A 27181-nucleotide genomic window follows, 5' to 3' on the forward strand; every position below is an offset into this window, starting at 1 on the left:
TATCCATAGCAGCAATTTGCCTCCAATGCCACACTTCTCCAATTTGTGCAGCAGTCTTCCATGCGCAACAGTATCAAAAGCCTTTCTAAGATCCAAATATATAATATCAAAGTTATTCCCTGCATCCAGTTCTTTTGTGACTACATCATAGTATCCAATCAAATTGGTCAGACAAGACCTGCCCTTAACAAACCCATGCTGTGTCTGAGCTATAACTGAATTCTTGTCCAGATGATCCTGCAGTGCTTCTTTAACCAGTGCCTCCATTAATTTTCCTTGGACCGTAGTTAAACTAACAGGTCTATAATTACTTGTGTCAGCCTTTGATCCTCCTTTGTGAATTGGGTTACATTTGCTAGGGGTTTGCTTACTTCCTTTGCTGCTTTTAATATAACTGGATAGATCCCATCCACCCCGGGTGCCTTTTTTATGTTTATCCTCAACAATTTCTCCTCCACTTTCCTCTCAGTTATTAGAAAATCATCTAGCTCACTGCCAATGTTTACTTCACCTACGACATTCCCCTTCCTGAATAACTCCTCATGTGTGAATGTAGATGCAAAATACTCGTTTAGATTGTTAGCCACCTGAGCTGGATCCTCAACTGTTGAACCATCAACATCCAGTGGACCAATCTGATTCATCCCTTTCCTTCTTGAGTTTAAATAGGTAAAGAACTGTTTTCTGTTTTTCTTTGCATCCTTTGCCAAGGATTTCTCATAATCTGCCTTTGCCTGCCTAATCTCCTTTGTGACTTGGTTACAGACCAACTTATATCTATCATAGGCTTCCATGTCACCCATTAATTTGTATGTATCCCATGCATTTTTCTTCTCTGCCATGTCTCATTAGTTCATCTGACAACCATTTAGGCCTGAACCTTGAACAATATTTCTTAGTTGGTATGTAAAGCCTGGTAGCTTCCAAGATTAGTTCCTTGAGTGCTTCCCATTTTGAATTTGCTGTTGGTAACATCATCAGTTGGTCCCACTGTATAGAATTTAAATACTGTCTCAGACCATCATAGTCGCCTTTACGAAAGCAAAAACCCTTCCCTTTACCTCTGATGGTAGTTACCTCCTTGAGTAAATCCCACTTCAGCACACTGTGATCACTGCCACCCAGTGGTTCCTTTATCTGCAGATTCCTAATGCATGAAGAATCACTACTGATAATCAGATCAAGAGTATTACTCCCTCTAGTTGCCTCCCGAACATGCTGGTGTAGAAAACAATTATCCAATAAATCCACAAAAGCCTTGCTAGTGTGTGAGTGACCAACCCACAAATTCCAGTCAATATCTGGGAAATTAAAATTTCCCCCATTATAAGACTCTCTGATTTACTGGCCCATTCTATTTCTCTGTACAGTATCTTATTATACCCCTCAGAGTCATTAGGCCTATAGCACACTCCTACTCTCAATTTTGATTTACCTATGCTTATGTCACACCAAACTGACTCGACACTGCCCTGTCCATCGATGTCGACTGGCTTCACTTCCTTGGATTTTATGTGTTTTTTAACTAATAGCATAACCCCTCCTCCCTTCCTATCCTGTCTATCCTTTCTGTAGACGTTGTACTCCCCAAATTCCAGTTCTGCATTCCTTATATCTGTGTGACACCACGTCTCTGATATCCCAACAATATCTGCCTTTGATATTTTGAGTAATACCTCAAATTCATCAAATTTATTTACTAAACTCCTAGCATTGGTGTACACGCAAGTATACATGCACCTGTTTTTATTCTTAGCTACCCTAACACAACCCATGTGTTTACTTGTACCGCAATGACTTCCAGCAGTCTCTGAAATATCCTGCATCTTGTTTTTCAGGCTTCTGCTCATTCCAATAGAAGCAGTGCAAGAATCTCTTTCACCTCTGCCAGTGGCTACTGTTAATCCATTAGTCTTTGTCTCCCCCCCAAGCTAGCAGTTTTCCGACCCACCTAACACTGCCTCGATAGCATCAGCAAATATTCTTGCACCCTTTCTATTTAAGTGTATCCCATCCCTGTAGAAGCAATCTCTCCTGTTAACAAGTACATTCCAGGCTGAAAAAAATTCTACCCCTTGAGCCTTGCACAATCTTTCCAGGGCCGAATTGATCGACAAGGCTCTCATCATATACTCCCTCCTATCGTGTCTGGGCAGAATTGCAGACACTCTCAAATTCAACCCTACTTCACGGCTTTTTTTCAACAGTGACCTGTACTTGTTAAGTAATTCCGCTGGTCTCCTATTCTTAATATCATTAGTGCCCTCTTTAGAAGACAAAATGGAATGTGATGGTATGACTAGCAGAGACCTGAGAACCTCAGCTGAACCTAAGCACACCCACAATGAAGAGACATCACAGATGCAGCTCGTAACCAAAGGTGAGTTGAATGACCTCATTAGAGATCTAGCTCTTACCCAAAGACAAGCCCAACCTCTAACCTTGGAACTTAAGCAGAAACATTTATTCAAGAGCATTAAAGTACCAAACTTGGCCTAATAAAGAGTTTTGTGAAAGTAACAGGCAAAAATAAATTTGAGAGAGTTTTCATGACTGAAGCAGAAAATTTCCAAGGATCAGTACCATGAAAATGAAAGAGAGAATCTGTGGGACCTCAAATCAGAGTGTTTGCAGAATGAAAGTTTTGAAAAATGCCTCAAAATATTAGAACTAAAAGCATGGGCAGGTTTTCAAATGCTTTGTGGAAACTTTCTGGATAGCCACAGGTCTCCCACGTATAAAAATGGAGTTCAGAAATGCTTGAGAAGATAAAGAAATGGGATGTGGTAGCTTCACAGTGAGTGAAGCAGGGGAATGATTCCAACATGACATTAAGGCAATGGAAAACTGCTACCATGGTTTCTTGAAACTAAGACATGTTGGCAGACTACCGCTGGATGTTGCACCATGACATTCCAACAAAGTGTATCAAAGGAGGTCACCTGCAAAACATTTTTCAATTATACATATCTTTTTTACAATAAGTGTACTGTATTATTCTAGCTGTGTATAGTGTATTGGTTTTAAACTGTAAAATTGATAAAAATATAAATGCCCTATAACACCAGTCAAATAAATTTCACTTTGTTGACCAGTGTTATTAGGCATTTATCAAAAAATACTTATGAAGTATTTAAGCAACCTAAAATTTCTATTATTTATTTTATATTTCATTGTTATATCATGTATTAAAATAATACAAGTACGCAAATCTCTTAAATTTCAGAGTCACCTTAATTTTTAATATAATTATACAAACTTAGGGCTACAAAAGGATAAAATAGCTAAGACTATTTGGTCTTACTGAAATTATATGAAGTTGGGAGGATAGGCATATATTTCATTTCATGAGGACCTTTCATATGTTTTTTCAGAGTCGGTAGGATTTTAACTTCTTAGTTATGTCCACAATGGAACAAACTTTGCCTTCATAAGTTGCCCTGGTATTGCAACACTTTCAAACAAATGGCATCATCAAAAGGTTAATGAGACAAGTTGTGGGTACCTCATTTTTTGTTGTGGTAGCCATAAGTCAACATTAAAGGGATGGTTTTGTAGCAGTCAAAAGTGTATGTGTTTTGCTATGCCTTGAATATAGAGAAAGTCCACAAGCCATCATGATGACTGCTACTTTTGTATGAGGGATATATCAAAATTTTAAGTCTACAGATTGAAAAACTGTGCCTGGCCATTGCCTTATACAATGGGATAATCAGCTCCTTATCATTTGGACTTTTACAAAAACAATTTTATAAAAGTCTGAAATATCAACACTTTTCACTTTATTTCCAACTTTTATCCCTCTGATACAGTAAATCCTTATATTTGCAAGTTCCTTTTCACAAAAGAATGATGGTGATTTGTAAAAATCAACAATTCAAAATAAGTAGTTATTTGTTTATATTTTTTTTAAGGAAGTTTTCTTCTCAAATTCTATACAGAAAGAGAAAGAAACAGAAATCATAGAAACATAAAGAGACATGACTGAATACCTCATTCACTTCACATGGAATATAGTGAATAGTTACCAAAGCAACTTTGCAGGATACCAGATATATCTCCCCTCTGCCTTTGTGTAAAAATCAGAAAAGTAAATGAAGCATAAAATTATCATTGCTTCCCTTTTCACGCTGTTCAGTCATCTGTTTTCTTATTTTTAAACAAGGACATAGGGGGATATATATGCTATTCCCACAAGGTTGTCTGGTAACACTATATTCTGAATATAGTGAATACCACTCCCTGCCCTTGTTTAAAGATCAGAAAAGGGATGATCAGACAGTGCAAAAAGGGAAGCAGTAATAATTTCCTGCTTCATTCACGCAAAATTTTCTGGGTAACATATTCACTAATTCACATATAGAGATGTGAATTGGAGAGATGTTTTATAGTGAATAACGCCAGATTTAAGTGGTATGGAGCTCTGACAGACACTTTTAGAAGTCCTTTTCCAGTGCATTCACATTCATATTAAAATGAAGGGTAGAAATAAATATATTTAAACACAATAAAAAAGACTTATAATTACAGAAATTAAATGCAATTAAACAATAAAAGCTTTACTTGTTACATAGTTGCAATGATTGGAGCAAGGTTCCCATGACCTTAAGACATGAAGTACCTGCATCACTGTACAGTACTCCCATAAATCCAGGCCTTGGTAGCAAAATATAATTTCTTAAGTAGTGAGTTCCATATTTTCATCTTTGGTTTCCACAACGGCTATAGGAAAATAAGTTTCTTGGATTTCCTGCTGAATAACATCTATTTCAAAATAGTTCTAACTGATACTGACAGAATCTTCATTTTTCAAAATGTAAAGGAGGCACTGAACTTTTCAATTATTTCCATTTTTAATTTTTCTGCTTGAAAAAATTTATCATATGGCCACTGATTACTCATTTTCAGGAAAAAATAAATAAATAAAATGGAGGAGAATATTCAGCAAAAATACAGAATCAGAATCGATGGTTTTAAATGAGAAGTACTGCCTAACTACACTATCCTATCCCTACTGCAAAAATTAAAACTCAATCAGCTGAATCTCTATTCCGTAAATGCTTTTTAATACCTTTTATTACTTCTGCAAGTTCTGGATTTTAGTACTACAACTCCTACTAAAATATTTGCAATCAGGAAATCTAAGCTAATCTTCTGATAATGATTTTTTTTTTTTTTTATCAATTTTTTTTCTTAAAGGAAAAAGTAACTGATAAAGCAATGGTCAGGCCACACCTTGAGTACTGCATACAGATCTGGAGGCCTCATTTTAGGAAGCATGTAGAGTTGCTAGAATGAGTACAGAGAAGGGCAAAAAGATTTGTGAGGGGAACAAAGGTGGGCTCTTACCAACAAAGGCTTAAGTTCTGCAAATTGCAGTGTCTGGAGACTAGGCACCTGATCTGATTAAGGTGTGTAAGGCCTTGAATGGTTTGAGCAGGCTCAATGCTGATGGGATTCTTCCTCTTGCCCAGATTACGAACCTGAGGGGGCATAAACTCAAATTGAGGAAAGAAAGTTGTAGAATAGATGTGCGAAAATTTGCCTTTAGCCAGCAAATAGTTGATTGCTGGAACAAACTTCCATCTGTCATTGTGGAAGTTAATAGCTTAATTCAAGGAAGAACTGGACAATCTTTTGGAGCGAATGGATCAGTGAAATGAGAACTGTAGGTTTTTTTTTTTTTTGCTGATGCTGTATAAGTTTGCTTTCTTGCATAATATGCCTCTACTAAATCTAATGCTAAAAGATATATATCTATATACAGCAATACGTCGCTTAGCATGGTTTCTAACAGCATGGGTTTCAATTCTATAACACGGTTTTCAATTCAGTTCAAGTCAAAAATTTACTGTACATATTAAAACTCATTCAATAGCCTAGACACATACTCTATATATGCTGCATTGTCGTTGTCTAGGTATGCGTACATATATGCTGCAGTGCCAACTATTGTCTCACATGCACATGTGCCAATAGCTCCCCTCAGGCAGTCAGCAGCAACGTGTAACAGTGTTCAGCATTCTTAATTACATCCTGATGAAACGACATGATAGCTTTTCAAACTTTTCATTTCACAATTTATTTTTTACCCCTTTAAATACGATCAAAAATATATTTGCATCTTGGCTAGAGATAACTGCCAACAACATGTGTTCTGTTTGGCAGCATGTTTTGCCCATTTTGGCAAATGATTTCACTGGGTTTGAATCGCAAATTCAGACAACTGCCAAAGACACTGTGAAGATCGGAAAAGAATTGGGATTCAAAACTTTGGACACCGCCAATGTACGTGACTGAACAGACTAACATGCAAATGACTTAGATGATGCAACTCTCTCCTTGAACTTGACGAGCAAACTGCATATGAAGAAAAGGAAAACAATTCTGAAGTGGATAACACTGGAATGGCACCAAAAGAATTTTCAACTGAAGAATTGGAGAAAGAAAGTTTTTCAGGGAGTTGACATGGCCTGCGAGGTGATTATGAATGGAGATCCGGATGTTGAACGTAGCATGAAGATACGGAAAATTTTACAAGATGGGATTCAATGCCACAAAGACTTGTACGCCAAGAAAAAGAAGAGATGACTCTGCCAGACTTTATTATTGAAATACCTAAATAAACAAAGCTTTTTTCTCATCTCTCATGACGTTACCTTTTCATTAATAAAATTTTTTCAATATTTTTTATTTCAAATCCTTTTAACTGGCTATCAAGCACAAACTGTTTATAAATTTATTATAATTTGTTTATAGACTGTTTCTCTGGTACACATTCAATTAAAACCCATTATAATTATACCTCAATCAGCATGGTTTCACATAACAGTTTCAGTACCAATTATCAGTGCTATGCGGGATATTGCTGTATATATATAAAAAGAATAGGTGTTAGTTCTGAACAACCAAACTCTTACAAGATTTTTCCAACTTATGACATTATTCAGTTACTGCAAAAAGTAATAATAATGAGTTAAAACTAATAACTTCTAACTTATGTTTAAATTTGTAACTCATTACTACCCATGTCCTGTTAATCACAGATGGTGTGCCAAGTTGTACTGAAACATTTCATTATCTTTAAAGTTTCAGTTAAGTTTTCCCAAAATAAATCAATTTAACTAATGCAGGAAAGTGTCCATTTTATCTTTGCTAGACTTTTAATATCAATTTCACAAATAAGGATACTTACCTTAACATAAAATCACATCACAAAAATATATATCTTAAAAATTTACAAAGAAATAATAATAGCTCAGCTTAAATATTTACCTACCTCTATCAGAAAATGGTGATTCACCACGTTCACTGTTATTGAAACATTTTTGACTATCATCATTTTCTTCATTTTCAACAAGGACTACAGATGGTGCCCACACCAAATCACATTCTGCTGGAGAAAAATCTTTAAAAATAATACACATACTTATATAAGGTTTAAGGGGAAAATATTAATTCAAAAATCAACATGAAATTAAAGTAAAGCAATATAAACACTTTTCTAGCACATACTAATGGCAGCTGTAAATCTACAAGGTATATTAGCCTTTTCATATTTTCTGACGTTAATAGTATATTCAGTTATTAAGACTGCAATTCAGTTAAGACAGTTATTAAATCTGCAAAGCATATTAGCCTTTTCGTATTTTCTGATGTTAAGAGTACATTCAGTTATTAAGACTACGGAGCCAATTTTGCACTGTGCTGCATAGACAGAGCTTGAAAGAGGTAGTAGACTTTCACTATTCTTTGTTTTGACTAAATGTTATGTTCTGTAACCAAAAGCAGTTGTATGGCCTTTGGTTACAGCACATAACATTCAAACAAAACAAAGAATAGTGAATATATATATTACAACACAAAACTACATGGGTGACCACCCATGTATGTGTATACATGCTCTCAAATATTTGCATATTCTGTATTTAGTTTCATGATTCTAAATACAGTTAATGCCCATTATAGCACTATAAGCAGGGACCCTTTTCACAGGACTGATCGTGGGACTAGAAGAAAAGGGTGCTAAAAACAAGTTTATAATGAGGTGTGTGTGTGTGTGTGTGTGTGTGTGTGTGTGTGTGTGTGTGTGTGTGTGTGTGTGTGTGTGTGTGTGTGTGTGTGTGCGTGCACACGCGCACGCACTAAGTCCTTGTTCCGAGGTCACTTTCTGATGATCCTATTCATAATTAGTGAAACTGATATAGCACTAAATCCAGTTATCCAACGTTGTCTAATATACACTTTTGTAATGTTATTGGAATTTTAATAGATTAGTCCATGATTTTTCAAGATAATACCATGCCAATGAACTCTACAGTATGCACATGAAATATCCAATTCATGTGGCCATCATTTATTGCACGGTTCTTCAGCATACGTGTTTTTTTTTTTTTTTTTTTTATTACCTGTATGAACAACCCATACAAGCAATTTTTACATTAACATGTTTTGGTATTCTCTGCATAATTACATTATGCAGTTGAATATCATTTTAGTGTGGCATTTATCATGCTCCCAATTTTTTTTCAATTGCCACGACAGCAATGCTTCTTTTTGTTACAGAGTGGAGTTTTTCCCACCCTCATTTAATTTTTCTACTGTGAATTAATCTTTATTTGCATTATTACTCTCCCCTTTTGTTTCTCTTTTAATGTATACCCCACTTACTAATAACCTGTATTTTAATGAGTATTTTTCCAATTAATTAATGGAAATTAGATGTTTTAAGTAGGGTTAATTTAAGATCTGATAAAAGTGAATGTAGCGAAAAAACTTCAATTGTAACTAAGTGAAAAGCCACATAAGTTTCATCACTAAGAGACTGCTTTGTACCTTAAGAAGTAATGTCTTCTGCTGAAAGGCCAAAGAGGTCAGTGAAATTAATCCAATCAGAGAAACAGCAAGAGTTCTCATGACAAGATATGGAATGCTGACACAGGCCTAAAGAAAGGAAATCATAATTAGTAGCTAGTCATCAAATGAGGCCGGATGTGTAAAGTGATGGGGGGGGGATGATGTGATCATCACTTTTCTTTTTTCCCATCACATGATATTCAAGTGTGTGGGATATGAGCCCTCTCTTCGATGTCCAATGAAACGCTGAGATTGTGTAAACTTAGGAGAAACTTTGGACTTAAAGAGGGCCCTTGGAAGACTTCAAAGGGAGTCGATGGAAGAAGAGGCAGTCGGAAGAAAGTCAAGGGAGTCAACGAGAAGGGGGCACTTGGACAAGAGGGCCGAAGAAGCCATAATCGATGCCGACTGTGTTTATCGCAGACACAAAGAAAGCAAGAGAGGCCCAAGTCGCCAAGCAGGTACCTACATCAGCCTACAGCCAGAACGTTTGAGATCCTCGGTGGAAGAGAAGGCAGACTGAGTATCTAAGTCCGAGCCCCTAGTAAGCTTGGTAAGTAAAGAAGTACCTATTCTATGAGTGTGAAAGAGGAATGTCTGAAGTAATAATAACTGAACAGAAAGTTAATCACATTGATTCCTTCCTATAGGAAGGAATAATGGCCAAATGATTTCTTCCTAGTGTTTTATGTTAGCATTTTATATTTCTTAGTATTTTTGTAATTTCATATGCTTAAAATGAAATATTTCTACAAGAGTGTTTGCACACAGTTGAAGAAATGAACATAGAGATGTGTTTACTTATGTATAATTATTGGAATAGCAGAATACTATTCAGACTTAACTTATCACTAGTATATCACTTTACTCATGTAATAACTTATGAAAATGTTGTGAATACTTGTTCTTAAATAAATGTCAGTTTTGTTTTCTAAATGATTGCCTCTTTGCTAATTCTGACCCACACCAGAGAACACCAGAATTAGGAATAAGATATACCTAAAAGATTATTGCAGCACTGAAGGCAAAACTACCAACATCATGGAGTCTTCAATAAAAACATAACACAACCCAAACTGCAATATTCGGGGGAAAGTTCTCCCCTTGAATATCAAGGGTACAGAGATTGTATCCTACCAACTAATAGATGCTCATTTTGGGGTCAATGGCGGCTGGATTTTTTTTTTTTTTTTCCTTTTTTTTAGGAGCATTAGCAACTAAGGCCATATTGCTCCAGGGATATGCAGTGGTCATTCCCTGACCTTTCCACATCCTCCGTATTTGGTGGGTGGTGATGTAGAGGGGGGTCCATGACAAGGGAGCCACCCTGTTGGCACCCAATCTCAATCGCACTAACATAGGTGCCATAACCACACTAATGCAAAAAAAAATAATAGGAACACCCTACCCCTTGCAACCCCGTTACCATCCCCAACATTTTGATAAGTATCACTAAAATTGGTTGCACATTGAATGTGTCTTGTACGATAGTGGTAAGAGTTCCCAAAGACAAAGCTCAAATTTTGGATCAGGTTAAAGGCTTAAATGTTGTCCAAGCAAAAACAAGTAAAACCCATGACAGACTAACTGCAGAGATGGGGGAACTTCTCATAATTTGGAATGGACCAAACCTAGTATTATGTGCTTATTGGTCTAATACTCTAAAGATAAGTATGAATTTATTGCTAGAAATGACTGGTTCATACATTTTAGAGAGAGAGAGAGAGAGAGAGAAATCAATCAAAATATTAAAGTGGTGGGATAAGCTGCTTCTGCTGATGTGGCAACAAGTACGTTCCCGGCTAAAATCAGGTTTCGTTTTGAGAGCCTACATATTAGCCACCACAGTGTTAAAGGAAAAAATAGTAAATGGGGGATACTAATTTTTTTTTTTTTTTTTTTTTGTTATTATGGTGCCTAACTTTGATACTTAACCATTCATATGATGAAAATAGAAAGTCTCTTTTTATTATGATTTATTTATTTTTTTTTTTTGTGTGTGAGACATGCATGGGGTGTCAGAAGGTCCAATTGTAAAAAAAAATATGCTTCCACTACATTTTGTAATCACAAAATTTGACCCTAAGACAGCCAGGGAAAATTTTTTTTTTTTTTTTTTAATAACAAGGCCATCTTTAACTTTTTTTTAGCTTATTACATAATATAGAGTCTGAGTTAAGAATAAATTTTCAGAGATTTATATTTCTAAGTGTACCATATTTTCTGTGTGGTATGAAGTGCCCATGTTTTAGAAGAGAAATTCTGAAGAAGAAAAAATATTTTCCTTAAGAGATGACTACTATTTAAAACACTTTTACTCTGCAATAATTACTTTTATGATGAGCATTATGTTCTGGAACCTCTGTCAGAACAATTCTTGATAGTCAAATGTCCAGGCAAGTAAGAGAAAGGAGACAAATTTCCCTGAATAAACAGTCTGCATCTATTTGGGAAAATTGTGTCCCTCAGATAATTACTGATTTTGTTCATCAGTTTAAATACCACATCAAATCCATATTTTTTTTACATATTCTCATGGTTCTCTCTCTTATTTCTTTTATTTAAAGTATTGTGACTGCTTTTTTGAATTTGTCTCTATTCTGTATTTTTTTTATAATACAGAATACAACAGAAAGATCATGATCTCTCAATTAACATCAGACTACAATCAGGGTGCACAGAAAAATGTTTCCACGCATGCTAATCAACAGACACCCTACTGGACAGACCTATAAAGTAGGTAACCTGTTCACATGCCCAAGCTGACTAACTGCCATCAACACCTCCACCTGCAGTGTGTACGGGAACGTCATTCCTGGATGTTGGATGACTGGAAAATTGTTGCCTGGTCTGATAAATCAAGTTCCAACTCCATCATGCTATGCTGATGGATGGATGCATATTTTATGGCAAGCAGGTAAACAAAACATTTTAAAAATATCTGCAACCAGACTGCGGGGCTGGATGAAAACAAGCTAGCAGCAGTGGTAACATGTTTTGGAGGCTGCTTTCATGGACATCACTGGGTCCTCTCATCTCCACTGAATACACCCTCACCACCAGATCCTACCTCAGTATTATTTCAGACCCAAGTTTTGTCCTACATGGTGACTAGGGCTTGCATAAAACCGAGAAATTTCAAAACTGAGTTTAAGAATTTATTATAGTTACACACAGAGCGTACAAATAAAGAAGAAATATATTTAGCTTTCGGCTATATGGTAGCCTTCATCAGAATTAAAAATACATGAATGGCAGTTGGAATGAAGATGTGCACTGCCAGGTGCGTGAGACGCGAGGTTTAATTGTTTGTTGACGTCTGTGGCTGTGACGCATGATGACGTGGCCAGCGCTTGTCCAATGACAGAACTACTGACTCTGTGATCGGGTTGACTTGGCAACCACTGTTCCTGTTCAAGGATTTATCCGAAGATTTTATATTTAACGATTCCAACCAGGTACGTTTTAGGTAATGGTGGGATCTGTCTACCACCACGACATCGCGGTGTGGGTCGATGTCGTGGTGGGTTGTCCAGACATGTTCGGCGATAGCTGAGTGTTCTATATCCGCTAAACGGATCGCTCTTTTGTGCTCCGAGAGACGTTTCTCGAGTCGACGTCCAGTCTCTCCAAAGTAGCAGCTAGTGCAGTCACGGCAAGAGATGCGGTAGACCAAACCGCTCTGCAGAAGGGTGGGGACAGGTGTTTTCACGTTGGAAATGAAAGAACGCAGTTTCTTGCCTGGGAGTTGGATGCACTTTATTCCGTGCGTTCTCAGGATTCTACCGATCTGTTGTGACAGGTTGGGGTAGTATGGGATGAATGCCCTCGTGGATGGCTCGTCACTGTTGGTGTTGTAGCTGGTCGTCACGATGTCACGTGTCTGTAGATCACACCTGTCGAGGACGTCAATGGGGTAGCCACACCTCGTAAGGTCTACTTTGACCCTAGTGACCTCTTTGCGTCTTTCATCAGCGGAGCTGGAGTGTGTCCAGGCGCGAGTAAGCAAGGTTCGGGCAGTGGAGAGGAGGTGGCCTCGCGCGTGTGCTGACCGGAAGTTGGTGAACTGGCCAGCACACATGGGCTTACGATAAACTGTAGTCCTCAGGTATGTGCCTTCACGTCGGACAAGTGTGTCTAAATATGGTAAGGAGTTGTTCGACTCCAGCTCAATCGTGAATTTTATGAAGGGCGATAGTGAGTTGAGGTATGATAGAAGTCGCTGACCTGAGTCTCTAGGGATGACCACGAACACATCGTCAACATAGCGACACCAAAAGGCGATGTGATCTGGTGCGTGTGCAAACGCACGTCCCTCTAACTCCTCCATCACGATGTTTGCTGTGACCGAGCTGACAGGGGAACCCATGGCCGTGCCATGTATCTGCTGGTAGACTGAGTCATTAAATATGATCGCACCCCCTGTTAAGCACAGTCTGAGGGCGGCGGAAATGTCATCGGGTGTGAGACCAGTTCTTTCGTTGAGGGTTCTATCATTGTCCAAGAGTTGTTTTGCACAAGAAATGGCAAGTTCCACAGGGATGGAGGTAAAGAGCGATATGACGTCGAACGATGCCATAACTTGATCCTGCGAGATGGATACAGTGCGAATCCTCTTTATGAATTCAACACTGTTGGAGACGGTGTGGGTGGTCTTGCCAACTAGAGGAGAAAGAAGTCTCGAGACAAATTTAGACAGCTCGTAAGTCGGTGATCCACAGCAGGATACAATTGGTCTCAGTGGTGTGTCTTCTTTGTGCACTAGACAGATCCCACCATTACCTAAAACGTACCTGGTTGGAATCGTTAAATATAAAATCTTCGGATAAATCCTTGAACAGGAACAGTGGTTGCCAAGTCAACCCGATCACAGAGTCAGTAGTTCTGTCATTGGACAAGCGCTGGCCACGTCATCATGCGTCACAGCCACAGACGTCAACAAACAATTAAACCTCGCATCTCACGCACCTGGCAGTGCACATCTTCATTCCAACTGCCATTCATGTATTTTTAATTCTGATGAAGGCTACCATATAGCCGAAAGCTAAATATATTTCTTCTTTATTTGTACGCTCTGTGTGTAACTATAATAAATTCTTAATGAATCCAAAGCGCGTAGGCCTGTTTCGTTATAAAACTGAGTTTAACCAAAGTTTACTCTTAAAACTGGTTTTAAAACCGATTTTCTCAGATTTAGGGAAAATAATTAAAAGCTTATAACACAGGTATTTATTTTATCTTGGGTAGATTGTACAAATCATAATCAAATCTTTTAAACAAAATCTATCACCTCTTATAGTAAAAAAAATTAAAATGCTCCAAAAAAGTAACCAGCTTGAGATTATACAAAATTACAAATTGTATTCAAATCCTTTGAATAAAAACTATCTTCTCGTATAGTAAACAAAAAAAAAAAATAAAATAATAAGCCCTATAATAATAATAATAAATAAATAAATAAAAATAATGTGAAAAAAAAACAGCTTGGGGAAATTACTTTACTATTTACTGCTCAGCTTTTTTCTGAAAATAATCCTTTAAAAAACACAGTATATTAAGCGCATTTTTCCTGATAGACTTGACCTTAATTTTGTGTTAAAGAGACCAGTGATCGAAAACACTCTCTCAGATTGGACACTTGTTGGTTTAATGGTCAGCAGAGCTCTATAAACTTTCTCTAGCTCTTCACTTCTACTGCTAGTTGCCTCCAAAATTTTAAATTCTTTGCTGATTTCCAATTCACTTGGATATTTTGAAGGCTCTTCAGTTAATCTCTTTATTACACTATCATACTCTTGCATGAGTGCATCTCCAACATCAGAACTAGACGAGTCTTTGTTTACTTCTAAAAGAACAGTTCGTTTATTTTCAATTTCTTCATTCAATGCTAAGACTCCTTCGGAATGTTTTGCAAATAATCTCTGATAAATCTCTTCAGCATGCTTTTTCAAAACTTGCTTACTTGAAAAATCAAAAGTTCTTGAACCTGAATCTTCTTTCCTAAACTTTTTGGGGTCGTGTAGATAGCTCAGCAAAGCCACAGTTTGGCAATTTTGTCTTGCATTGTAACGCTGCAAAAGGCTTTGGTGAAACTTTAAAGCAAGTGGGTTTTCTGCTGTATCAAGCTTAGCAAGCAGAAATTCTATTGAAGACTCTGCTTTAAGTAAGTCTGTATCTTCTGAGGAATGATTTCAGTTGGTCGCAAAGTTTCACATAGCAATTAAAGTGTTTTCCAGTCATCGTCAGACACAGTTTCAGTTGACAGTACTGCACATAGAGCATTTGGAATGCAATTTTTCAATTTCAAAAAACCTCTCAATCATATAGAATATGCTATCTCATCTGGTCTTGCAATCTAATATAAGTTCTTTTTTTGGGATTCTTTCCCATTAAATTTTGCTTTAACAAAATTTTGTAATATGTCATTTTTGGTAGGCGATTTTCGAAAAAGCTTGCAAATTTTTCTGACTTTGTTAATAGATTGTGCAATATTGGCCTTTGGATTGAAGAAATAAATGAGCTCATCTGTAAAGTCGGTTTGATAAAGAATGCCTTGCTGTCTTTCTTCAACTTCTTCATCATCACTACTTTCTTCATTATTTTCATTTTCTTCATTGTCTTTGGAAGACTCAGAGACTGTGACACCATAATTGATTGCTTTTTTCATAAAGTACATCTATAACTGACAGATGTATACAATGGACTATACATTGTTGATGATTAGGCAAAATTTGCTTGCCAAACTTAATCATTATTGCTGCTCCATCGGTGGTGCAGGCAACAATATCCTCATCCAAGTTCAAACCAAATTCCTTCAAGTGTCCATTCACAATTTGCTCAGTTCTTCTGTTATCAAGTGACCCATTAAATGCTGAATGAGTTCTTCTTTCTTACTTTTATAATAATTCAGAACCATATTTTTAATTCCATTCACTGAGGCCGGTGGTAATTTATTGTATTTATTTCTCTGAAGGTGAAGGCTTCATTGTATAAACTCACTCTTGGCAATTGAATTAAAAGAAAATCCATCTAAACCAAGAGCTAATTTTGAAATCTCTTCTTCCATAGATTTTTTGACGATAAAGTTTTCTAATGTTCTTACCATTTTTACGGGAGGTTCACTGTTATCTTGTTTAATGTCATGTCAATCTGATGCATTTTCTTTAAATGCAACATCAAAGATGATGTAGATCCTCCAGACGACTTCATTATCTTCTGACATGTCGAACATTGTGCTTCATTTTTGCTTTTTCGAGCAAAATAATTCCATACATTTGATTTCATCTTAAACATATTAAGAGTAATAAATATTACTTAGTAGAAATTTATATCACCAACAATTTTAAATTAAAATATTGAAGATAACAAAGGCACAATACTATGCGTCACTCCCACAAGCACTGAATGAAGAGTCTAAACGAGGCAAGTTTCAAAATTTTCACCAAAGAAATTTTTTATTTATTTACTTGCAATTTTTTTCCCCCCAATTAAATCTATTGTATTTTCAATATTACATAAAAGCTAAGTTTGGTGAAGCTGCTTTTTGGAGAACATTTGATCGCAAATGTAATAGGAATAAAGAAGCAAGAAACTTTCTATGATTTAAATTTGATGCAATATTCAGCGAATCTGTTTCTAGTGGGTAACCATCAATAAGGCGCGTTCCATAATTTGCCTGGCGAACAAGATAGATGGAAAGGAGAAATGTTGAGCATTTTCTTTTACGCTATCACTCCGACTCACTCAGTCGTAAATGAGCACACCTGCATCGAGCCATGATACAGGTGGGAAGATAAAAGGTACCCCTCCTAGATTTGGGCCCCTTGCCCATGAGATTCGTACCTAAACGTAAAATAAAATAAATAACATGTTTAAAACATAAAGCAGTTGAACGATCCAGACAAACGAACAAACAAAAGAAAATGTGCGTAACAAAAAACTATATTCGAGGGCTAACTAAGAAAATATTTGAATCCGGTTTTAGAGGCTTGGTTTTAACAACTCAATATGAAAACTGATTTAACCAGTTTTATAAAACCGGTTTGCATGCCCTAATGGTGACCATATATACAGATGGCACTGAACACTTTCAACAAGACAACACCCCATGTCACAAAACCCACATTGTGCAGGAATGGTTCAAGAATCACATCCAAGCATTTTGTGTGCTACCCTGGCCACCAAATTTCCCCAACATGAATCCCATCAAACATTTGGGTGATTTAAATAAAGCATTTGCCAGTCCACACCAGTGCCTCACTACATTGCCAAACTCCAGAATATCCTTCTGTCCAGCTGGTCCAGGATACCTGAGGACACTCTGCAGTCTCACGGAGTCTGTTACATTGGGCGCAAGCAATTATCATGGCAAAAGGCAGCCCAACACACTATTAGGTAGGTGGTCATAATGTTTTGGGTCACAAGTGCAAGTGAGGCTCGGGTGTTGAATAACTAACATTTTCCAAAAATACCCTTAAAATTGTGCTTTTACTTTAAAATGTTTGAAAAATGACCTAAAAGTGGAAAAAAACTGTATAAATAGAAAAATGAGAATGATGCAATGTTATCCATTTTTACTTAGTTTTATTATAGTGAAAAACAGGAAAGAAAACAAAGTGTACTATACACATGCACACACTTTTTTAAAGGATAATTATAACTAAAAAAATTAGGTCAGAGCATACCTTAGTCTGTGCTGCAGACAACAAATTGCATTCTCAGGTAAAGGAGCAACAGCTGTCTGCCAGCAGGTTCTTATGCCTAGAAAAGCACCTTTCAGTGTCAGCAGATATTATTGGAGTGTCAACATATTTGAAATACATGGAATTTCAAGGAGGAACTAACACGAAGCAATATAATAGCATTGCTTTCTGTTAGTTTTTCCTCAATTGCAACTAGACTAATTTTCTCCAAAGTAAAATAATGGAAATTTTACACATACTGTATTTCTCACACAATAAGATGCACTGGACTATAAGACACATTTTATAAGCCAAATTTCAGAAAAAATATATATATATTTTTTATTGCAAATAATTGAAACAAATTTAAAAGCATTTGCTGCACAAACTATCAGTGCTCAGAGAATTCCCAACCACTCAGTTTCCAACCTTTTTCATGTTTTTAAGCATTCCTCATGTTTGTCTCATACTGTGAGAACAGGAGTTCTAATACAAAAGAATGTTTTACTTTTGTGCTTCAAGTGCCTTCCTGCATTCGTTACAGCTTTAAACAGTATTTTTTTAACATTATTACTGAATACATTTTGGTATTGTTACTACTATTAAATATCAAGTTTACAGAGCAACTTTTTTCTTTATTTTCATTAAAGTTAATTCAAGAATACTGACCTTCTCAAAATGAATAAGAGAGCAGTGTTGAATGTAAAAAAAGAAAGATGTGCAGTTACAAAGAAAATACCCTAGTAATAACCAGTAGATGATTTTGGACCATTTTTCTGCTGTATGGGGTAAACTAATAAGTCAGTGTTGTGTTGGAGGCATTCTTAGTGAAGAAAAGAAGTGACTGAATCAAAAAAGTGAAGCAGCTTAAGAGACCAAAACATGAAAAGCTGGAGGATGCATTAATCATTTGGACTGGACAGGTTAATGCAAGAAATGGAACAGTAACTGATGAAGTAATTAAGGAGAAGGCAAAATTAACAGGAGAACAGATAGGAATCAGAAATTTTGTGTACAGCAATGGTTGGTTGCATTATTTTAAGCAGCACCATCAATTGATTCAATGAAACAGATATGGAGAAACAGCTGAGGTTGACAAGGAATCAGTAAAATATTGTCAAAGAATTCAATATTTTTAAATAATACGATCAACAAGACATTTATAACATGGATGAAACAGCTCTCTTTTGTAGAATGCAACCAGACAAAACAATATCAAATGGCACTGCGAAGGGGTGTAAAAATAAAAGCAAGAGCCACCCACTATAATTGGAAAAGCAGCAAAATCTTGGTGCTTTAAGAATTTCAATCCATCAATTTACGTAAATTATAGACATAATAGTAAAGTATGGATGACTGCAGTAGAATTTTGTGAGTGGTTACAAAATTTTAATAAAGAAATGAGAATTAAAAACTGCAATGTGTTTTGCTCTTAGATAATGTTCCTTGCCACAAAGCAGTGGATCTTGGTAATGTGGTGATTGAGTATTTACCTCCTAATTGCACATGTTTCCTAGCCTCTTGATGCAGAATTGAGTTTTACAGCACATTATAGGTAACATCAGGTGAAGAAGAAGATAGTAGACAGCATCAACAATAAATGTTCACCTGAATTGTCCTTGAAAGATGCATTGTATATGATCAAACTTTAATGGAATGAAGTTTTGCCATGAACAATAAGTAACTACTGGACTCAACACTAGGCTTATTGAAAAAATTCATTTATATGAAATAGAAAATAATCCTATTCAGGAGTTGTGAATAGCCATGGATGATCTCCCAATTGCGAGTGCATCTGTGTCTCCTAAAAAATTTCTTGCAGTTGATCAAGCAAGAAATGACACAGGAGGAAATTGTGGAATTAATACAAAGAAACGAGCTTTCATTTGACAGTGATAATGAAGAAGATGAGATGGAAGTTTGTGAAAAAGTAACAGCTAAGGAGGCTAAGTATGTCTTAAAAAAATTCATCCATTTCTTGAAAAGGATGCAGACAACACAGACCTAACAAAACATGCTGTAGCTCTGAACATTTCTATAAGAAAAATTGATGACAAAAAGAAAATTCTGACAAAACTGGATATAAGTATTTCAAAAAAAATTAATTTTAATATATTTTTATTTACGTTGTAAAATCCTGTAATACCTAACTCATGTTTTTTTTTTTTTTTTTAATATACTAGAAACTAGATAATTATTGTAAATTAAGCAAATTTTATTTCTCGTAATTATTATTAACCTTTACTTTGCGTATCTGGGTAATCCCTAATATTTTTCTATCTGCATTATATTTCTTTATATCATTCATGTGCACAAATATTTTTGATATTGCCTTTTTTCCTCTAGAGGAAATAATGTTATAATTCTTCAATTTCTTAATGCCAAAATAATTACTATATGTAGTTCTTATTGTTTGAAGTACCTCGATTTAGCACCACCCCCAATTTAATGAAAGTGTCAGTGGTGAACAAATGATGGTACTAAATTGAGGTCCAACCATATATGTTTGGCATTAGCATTTGAGGTGGCCACTAAATGTGATAAAACAAAGTTTATTTTAGAACGTACAGATTATAGAGTTTGTATCTATTTCTTCATATGCTAAATCTTGTAAATAATAATACCAAAATAAACTTCATTGATTTTTTAAAGAAGGTTGTCTTTATGTATTAAAAAAAAAAAAGGCACAACACAATTAATGAAAACAGATCTTTCTGAAGGACACTGAAGTTCCTTGGCTCCTGCTTATATCAAGGAAAACCAGACTTGGCCATACTGAGCAACTGCCTACATTTTTTTAGAAATACTCTTTCCTTAATTTTAAGGTTAAAAGTGGCACAATTTTTGAGAAAAAGGAAACTGTTAATAAAAGCTCATTTAAAAGACTATTATGTGGCAATTTTTATAGTGCCAAACAAGAAGCTCAAACATAGTGTTTTATATTTCTGAGATTAAAAGGAAAAAAGACCACATCAAACAACACTAATACTTTTTTTTTTAATGTATTTTAAAACAGACAGGAATAGCTCTGACAATATAAATGATCATTAAAAAAAATATCAAGTATAAGTCATTTAAATAGTTTTCTTATTGCAAAAAGTTATTGAATGCTCATTGCAAATTACAGGCTCCATTTTAGATGAAAAAGCTGTTTAAAGGTTTTCTTCCCAACTCTTTAGCTTTAAAACATATCGGCAGTTAAAAGTTTCAAGTTTTCGTTTGCTCTTTAAGGATGGCCACCAACGAAGACAGTCTACTTTCCCTAATGATGTACGGGAAAAGCTGCTTTAAGAATCAGTACCAAAAATGCTTACCTTGTGTTCTCTTGAACGACAAACTTAACTAAAATATTCCTCCATAACTTTATTGAAAATGAAGGTCATCTGTGAAGTCCATTTAAATGAAATCAAACAAAACCTGATGTAGGCTTTGCATTTTATACTTAATGATTTTTGGTTCATCTTTAGAATATGATCCCAGTTCTGATCGACAGTTGCGAGAAGCAGTGATGGATAGGCCTAGGACCTAGTGATTTCCTCACAGTGATTAGAAGGTCTACTCCTGTGCATAATTTATCGCTTTTTTGCATTGGAATGTATTTTTTAGGTTAGTATGTTCCTTTCCTTTCCTGGATTAATCTTTAGTACATATGGTACCTTATCCCCCCCCTTTTAATCGGAAAAGCCATTTCCTATTTTAATCCTCCGGTGTTGGGGAGGTACAGAAATTAAAAGTCTAATAAAAACAAAGGTCAGGTTTGTCGGCTGGTATATCGCATTCCTTGAATCTTTCCTGGATTAATCTTTAGTATCCAGTACCTTCCCCTCCTTGGCCTCTGGATTAAAATCGGAAAAAGATTTTCCGATTTTAATCCAAAGGGAGGGAGGGAGGGGTGGTGGTAACTGAAATTGAAAGTCTACTAAAAACAAAGGTCAGGTTAGCCAGCCTATACATCAAATTCCTGGTGGCTTCAGTCACTTGAAAAATGTCATTCTCTCTCTAATGCAAACTAGATGTAATTGTAACATCCATCACAGCATCATGCCACGCCTTGGCAAACATCGATCAGAACCAGGATCATATTCTAAAGATTAACCAAAATAAAATAAGAATACAATACAAATGACAGAAATAAATCAAAAATGTTTTGTACCTGGATTAGTGGGATGGTTTGTCCATATTTCATTTAAAAAAGTGGTTTATGAAAACAAGAGGCCCCCCCCAAAAAAACCAAGTGTGCTCCACAAGGGAGGATGGGGGCACACTGGGTACACTTTTAAGAACCTCTGCAATAATGCAATGATCACACAAAGGAAAATATGCAGAGGGTGATGATCTTTGTTTTTATTTTATTACTGACAGAGAAATTAACATATAAAAGACAAAATAAATTAGAAATCACCTTCTAAACTAAAAGTTAATTCTCCATTGTACATTAAAGTTTATTTTTATATAAAGTATTTTGAGCAGAAATTTTCCTTATTTCTTTTGAACAAAATGGAAATTAACTGTCTTTGTGATACCATGGCAAATTTGATAAGCCTTCATCAATATTGCTAATAAATACTGAAAACAGTAAGGGGGGGGGGGAGCCCAACAAAGGGCTCCATTTTTAACATATAACATTATATCCATGAAGAACAGTGGCTGTTATAACCACTGTCTCCTGCCACTTGACAGTCCCTTTATCTATAGCAGTAATTGTTCCTAATACCACACCAATCTGTACAATAGTCATTCATGTGAAACAGGAGCAAAAACTTTTACTGAAATTTAATAATATAACTTAAATATTGAGAAATTGAAAAAGAATAAAGTTTCACGCAATACGACATGTGAACTGACATTTGACCCATATGAATGCAAATTATAACCTAGAGTGTTCGATACTACAGTGTTGCAGTGTGATAAAAAATAAAAAAAAACAATACACTTGCTGTAATGAGATCAATGACTCCCATACAATGGGGGAGGGGAGTCTGTCATAGATTCATGTGTAAAAAAATATGATTGATATCATAATGACAGTGGGAGCAATTTACAGACCAGAAGATTGTGATGAGTATGACGAGAGCCTCTACAAGCGAGAACGTCATATTATAGGTGACTTTAATCTGCCTCATACTGATTGGAATAAGTGGGAGGGAAACTCCACGGGGAAAATTTTTTTTAAATAAACTAGATTATTATTTGTACCAGCATGTTACTGAAAGTACTAGGGATGGGAATATTCTTGACCTCATCATTACTCAGGAATCAGATGACACTCACAAGGCTTAAAGTAGAGGAACCACTGTCAGGAAGTGATCATGCAATTGTCAGTTGGAAGATGAACACATATGTACCATTACAAAAATATTGCAGGAGGAGGATGCTGAAATGGATGACTGTGAAGCTGGCCAGTCAAATAGGGCAGAAAAAGATAGCGTGGGATAGTTACAGAGCGATGAAAAGCACTGAAGCTTACAACAGGTACAAGTTGATCTGTAATAGTATGACAAATAACATTAGGAAGGCCATGTATGAGAAAGCAGTGGCTAAGAGAGAGTAAAGAATAAGGAATTTTTGATGTATATGAATACAATGGAGAAGAAAGATAATCAGATCAGACCCTTCTGCACTGGTTGTGGAAAAGTCTTAGATAACCCAGCCAATGTTGCAGAAGAACTGAATAGGTACCTTGCATCGGTCTTTACTGACAAAAGACCCTTCATGCTGAGAAGAAGCTGTGCAAGTAAGGCTGAGCCTTTTACCCCGTAGTTTTGAGGGAGACTTCCAGGGAGTGTATTAAGGTTAATTATGAGGACATCTTTGGACTCAGGAAGATTCCTTTGGATTGGAGAAGTGCTAACGTATCACCAATACATAAAGGCAGTTCTAAGAGCAAAGTTGATAACTACAGGCCAGTTAGTCTTACTTCGATAGTAGGGAATATATTGGAAGCAATGATTAAGAGTGCAATCCACAGGTGCTTAGATAGATATGGCATTCTGAATAACACACAGCATAGCTTTGCTAAGGGAAAATCAAGTTTAACTAACTTAGTAAGACTAACATATAGGTTAGGGCAAAAGCATCATTTTAACGTAGCCATCTACCAAAGTAGTTAAATTAATTAATTAAATTGGCATTGTTTTAGTTACATCGCTTTGGTAGATGGCTACATTAACATGATGCTTTTGCACTAACTTATATGTTAGTCATTCTACCTCGTAGCTTGAGGCCTTTGCCCTTAAATATTTTATAGTCTAACTTAGTTAGCTATTTTGAGTTACTCATGAGCTGGATGTAGGAAAAAATTTCAACATAGTTTATTTGGATTTTAGCAAACATTTGACTTGGTCCCTCATCAGAGGTTACTGTATAAGCTTGAACATGTTGGGATTACTGGTGAGAGTCTAAGATGGATTGTTGTGTGGCTGCTGGGCAAGAGGCTGAGGGTTGTGATTAATGGATATTCTTCAGATTGGTATAATGACATAGACATTGGTAGAGTTGTTAATGATCAGTGCCAATCAGTACTCCTTCAGGATGACTTGAACGGGCTTCAGGAATGGTCAGAAAAGTGGCAGCTAAGTTTTAATGCATCAAAATGACAATCTTCCCCAAATGTAAGACCTTGGTCTTACAATTTGGGGAAGAGCAACCCCAAAATAAATTATACACTTGGTGGAGTTGAATTAAAAACAGTAGAAGAAGAAAGGGATCTGAGAGTTAAGATACGGGCAGATAGGATGTTTTCTGAACAATGTAAATAGGCAGCCAGGAAAGCCCATGTTGTCCTATCGATGATTTATCAAACGCTATCCTGTAGAGATAAAGAGGTCATAATCCCACTGTATAAGGCAATTTTAAGACCACATTTGGAATACTGTGTTCAAGTATGGAGACTTCATCTGAAAAAGGACATTGAGCCTTCTTGAAAGGGTTCAAAGACAAGCAACTTGAATGATGCGATCAGCAAAAGGACAAACGTATGAGAAAAGACTGATTATGTGGGCTACTGAGCTTGGCAACCAGATACTTCAGAGGTGACCTGATTTATATTTATAAGGCACTGAGAGGGATTAATAAAATGAATGAAAGTGGAATTTTCACTGTTACAAAGATTTCCAGAACTGAAGGCCATAAATTCAAATTACAAGGGTTGAGGTTTAGAATGGATCGTAGGAAGTTTTAACCAGTGAGTCGTTGATTGCCGGAACACGTCACCCTTGCAGGTAGTTGAGGCTGACAGCTTGAATATTTTCAAAGGTCAACTGGATAGTTACCTAATGGGAGGGAATCTATTCACTTTTTTTTTTGTTTTTGACATATTTTTAATATGAATACACAATGACTAAAATACATGGCCACCTATTTGCAAGAGTTATTATAAGCAAATTTCATTTTGCATGTGGTTTTTTTTTTAGATTTACTATTTTGCTAAAAACAGACAAAATGGATTAAACATTTTAAATTATAAATGCACTGTTGCTTTAGTTTTTTTTAATAATGCTGTACTTTAAAATAAAAATATTGAACAATAACACTTAACATACTTAAAAAAATAAAATTTCAAAATTGTCATTGTCTTATAAGAATCCTGTGCTTCCAAATGAGACATGTTTATAGGAATCCAATTTACAGTACAGCACATAAGCTACAAATTGTACAGCATACTAATGCTAAAGACATTCAACTACAAATTGTATTGGTGCCTTGTCATATTCCTTTCAAACTGTGCCAGATTACTGTGTGTGGTCCTTGGGTGGATACAGTGGGCAATGCATCCAGGTCCCCTCCTGAAAAGGGGTCATATCCAAATAAAGGGGCCTCCTCAATCCCAGCACGGGGGACTGAATATCATTAAGATTAATTCTTGTACCTGAACCCTTGGACTGTCCCTGCTTAGGAATACACAGCTATATAAAATTTAACCAACTGCAACATAAAGATTTAGCTTTAAAAGAAACAAATTAGGTAATATATGTAGTACATTACATTTTGGGCATGTTCAATTTTTATTTCTTAAATTAACTGAATTGGTGGACAGATAAGATGTCATATTCTCCTAGAATGGATCACATCAGTACAGCTGGAATAATTCATGCTAAATTTGAGGTAAAAACTGTGCCAGATTACCAGATAAAGAATCAGCCATCCACATTGCTTGTACAAACCATATAGTAATTAGATAAGCCATGGGCACTGTGGCACTCCCAGCTATTTAAATCTAGATATACAGTGAACGAAGTTATAAAATAAATTTTTTAAAGAACAATGCAACGCAATGAATATTTTTATTAATATGACCCGCATATAGTATGCGCATCCTCTACTTCCAGTAATCATTTCGATAATACACAAATAAAAACACAAAATCATTTCCAACTTTGAAGTTTGATTAACCGTTGGCCTCACTATGCCAGGCAGTGACACATTTTGCATTCTAGTGAATATCTGGTAGTTGGTTGCCATTGAAAACTTGCCAATATACATTTTTTATAGGTGAAACAAATCAAAATCACTGTAAAGCACACAGTGCAGATTTCATTGTTGACCCTGATGGGTGTGTAGCCACAATGTCAGTGTCTTTTTGTTATTTGCCTGAATTCCCATTAAATAACTAAATAATATCAGTGTTAAGCCAATAACACTCAACATTCAACTGTGTAATTATGTGATTACAACTTAAATGCGAATTGAGCTTGAACTTGGTAAGTTGAAGTTATATTATGAGGTTACGTGCAAGTAAAACATTATTTCTACGACACACGATTTTGTGAAATTTGATTCAATCATGGCCTCCATGATTCCCCATGAAGTAAATCACGTGACAGTGAATAAATTTCAGCAACTTAGTTTTTCACAATTATCTCACCAAGAAAAAAATGCGATTAAAAAAAAAGGCTGCCCCACACCAAAGATTCAAATTTCTCAGCGGGGAATAAGTAATAATAAGAAATATATTCGCAGTTTTAAAACTGAATGGTACCAAAGGGAAAGTTGGCTTTGTGGTTGTGAAGTTAAAAATGCATCGTTTTGTTTTCCACGTTTACTGTTCGGAGGTGACTTAAAGCGGACAAAAAGTGGCTTTACAAACATAAACACAGAATGAAAGAAAAAACTTTAAAACATGCGAGTTCGAAGGAACATACTGATAACGTGATTTCACTATCACTTTAGGAAACGTAAATATTAAAGAACAGCTTAGTGAGGCCTACAGACTTTTGATCTGCAAACATAACAGAAAAGTTACCAAGAATCATGAGGTATTATCTAAAATAATAGACGGCATTAAATTTTACAGACAGTTTGAAATTGCTTGATGTGGACATGACGAAAAAGACAATTCTAAAAATCCAGGAATATTCAGAGGATTAATAAATTTTGCCTGTACATTAGATTCCAATTTAAAAAGTAATGCAGCATTTAAAGGCATATCAAAAACTATCCAGAATGATATTCTTGACTGTTTACTGCAAATATGCTGGGATGAAATAAAAAGAGAAATTAAAGAAGCTTCATTCGTAGCTGTCGTGCTGGTGACAAAACAGATGTTTCAGAACATATACAAATGGTAAATGTTCTGAGATATGAACTGAATGGAGACATTTTTGAGCATTTTTGTGGGTTTTTTTTTCACTCTGGAAAACCAAACG

General features: G+C 35.8%; 1 protein-coding gene across 2 annotated transcripts in view; it reads right to left on the reverse strand.

Annotated features, from left to right (window-relative positions):
* LOC150085862 (uncharacterized) overlaps positions 1-27181 on the reverse strand; it is a 140882-nt gene that overhangs the window by 100596 nt on the left and 13105 nt on the right. The window contains exon 2 of one of the 2 annotated variants that reach the window (XM_090374276.1): positions 7280-7393. In XM_090374276.1, the coding sequence (XP_090230402.1) occupies positions 7280-7393 (114 nt within the window). Of the gene's footprint in view, positions 1-7279; positions 7409-27181 lie in introns of both variants that reach the window. The other variant, XM_090374275.1, reaches the window with a different exon arrangement.

The sequence above is a fragment of the Mastigoproctus giganteus genome, chromosome 5 (genome assembly GCF_048544385.1).
Source record: "Mastigoproctus giganteus isolate SK-2022 chromosome 5, ASM4854438v1, whole genome shotgun sequence".
NCBI classification, from domain to species: domain Eukaryota; kingdom Metazoa; phylum Arthropoda; class Arachnida; order Uropygi; family Thelyphonidae; genus Mastigoproctus; species Mastigoproctus giganteus.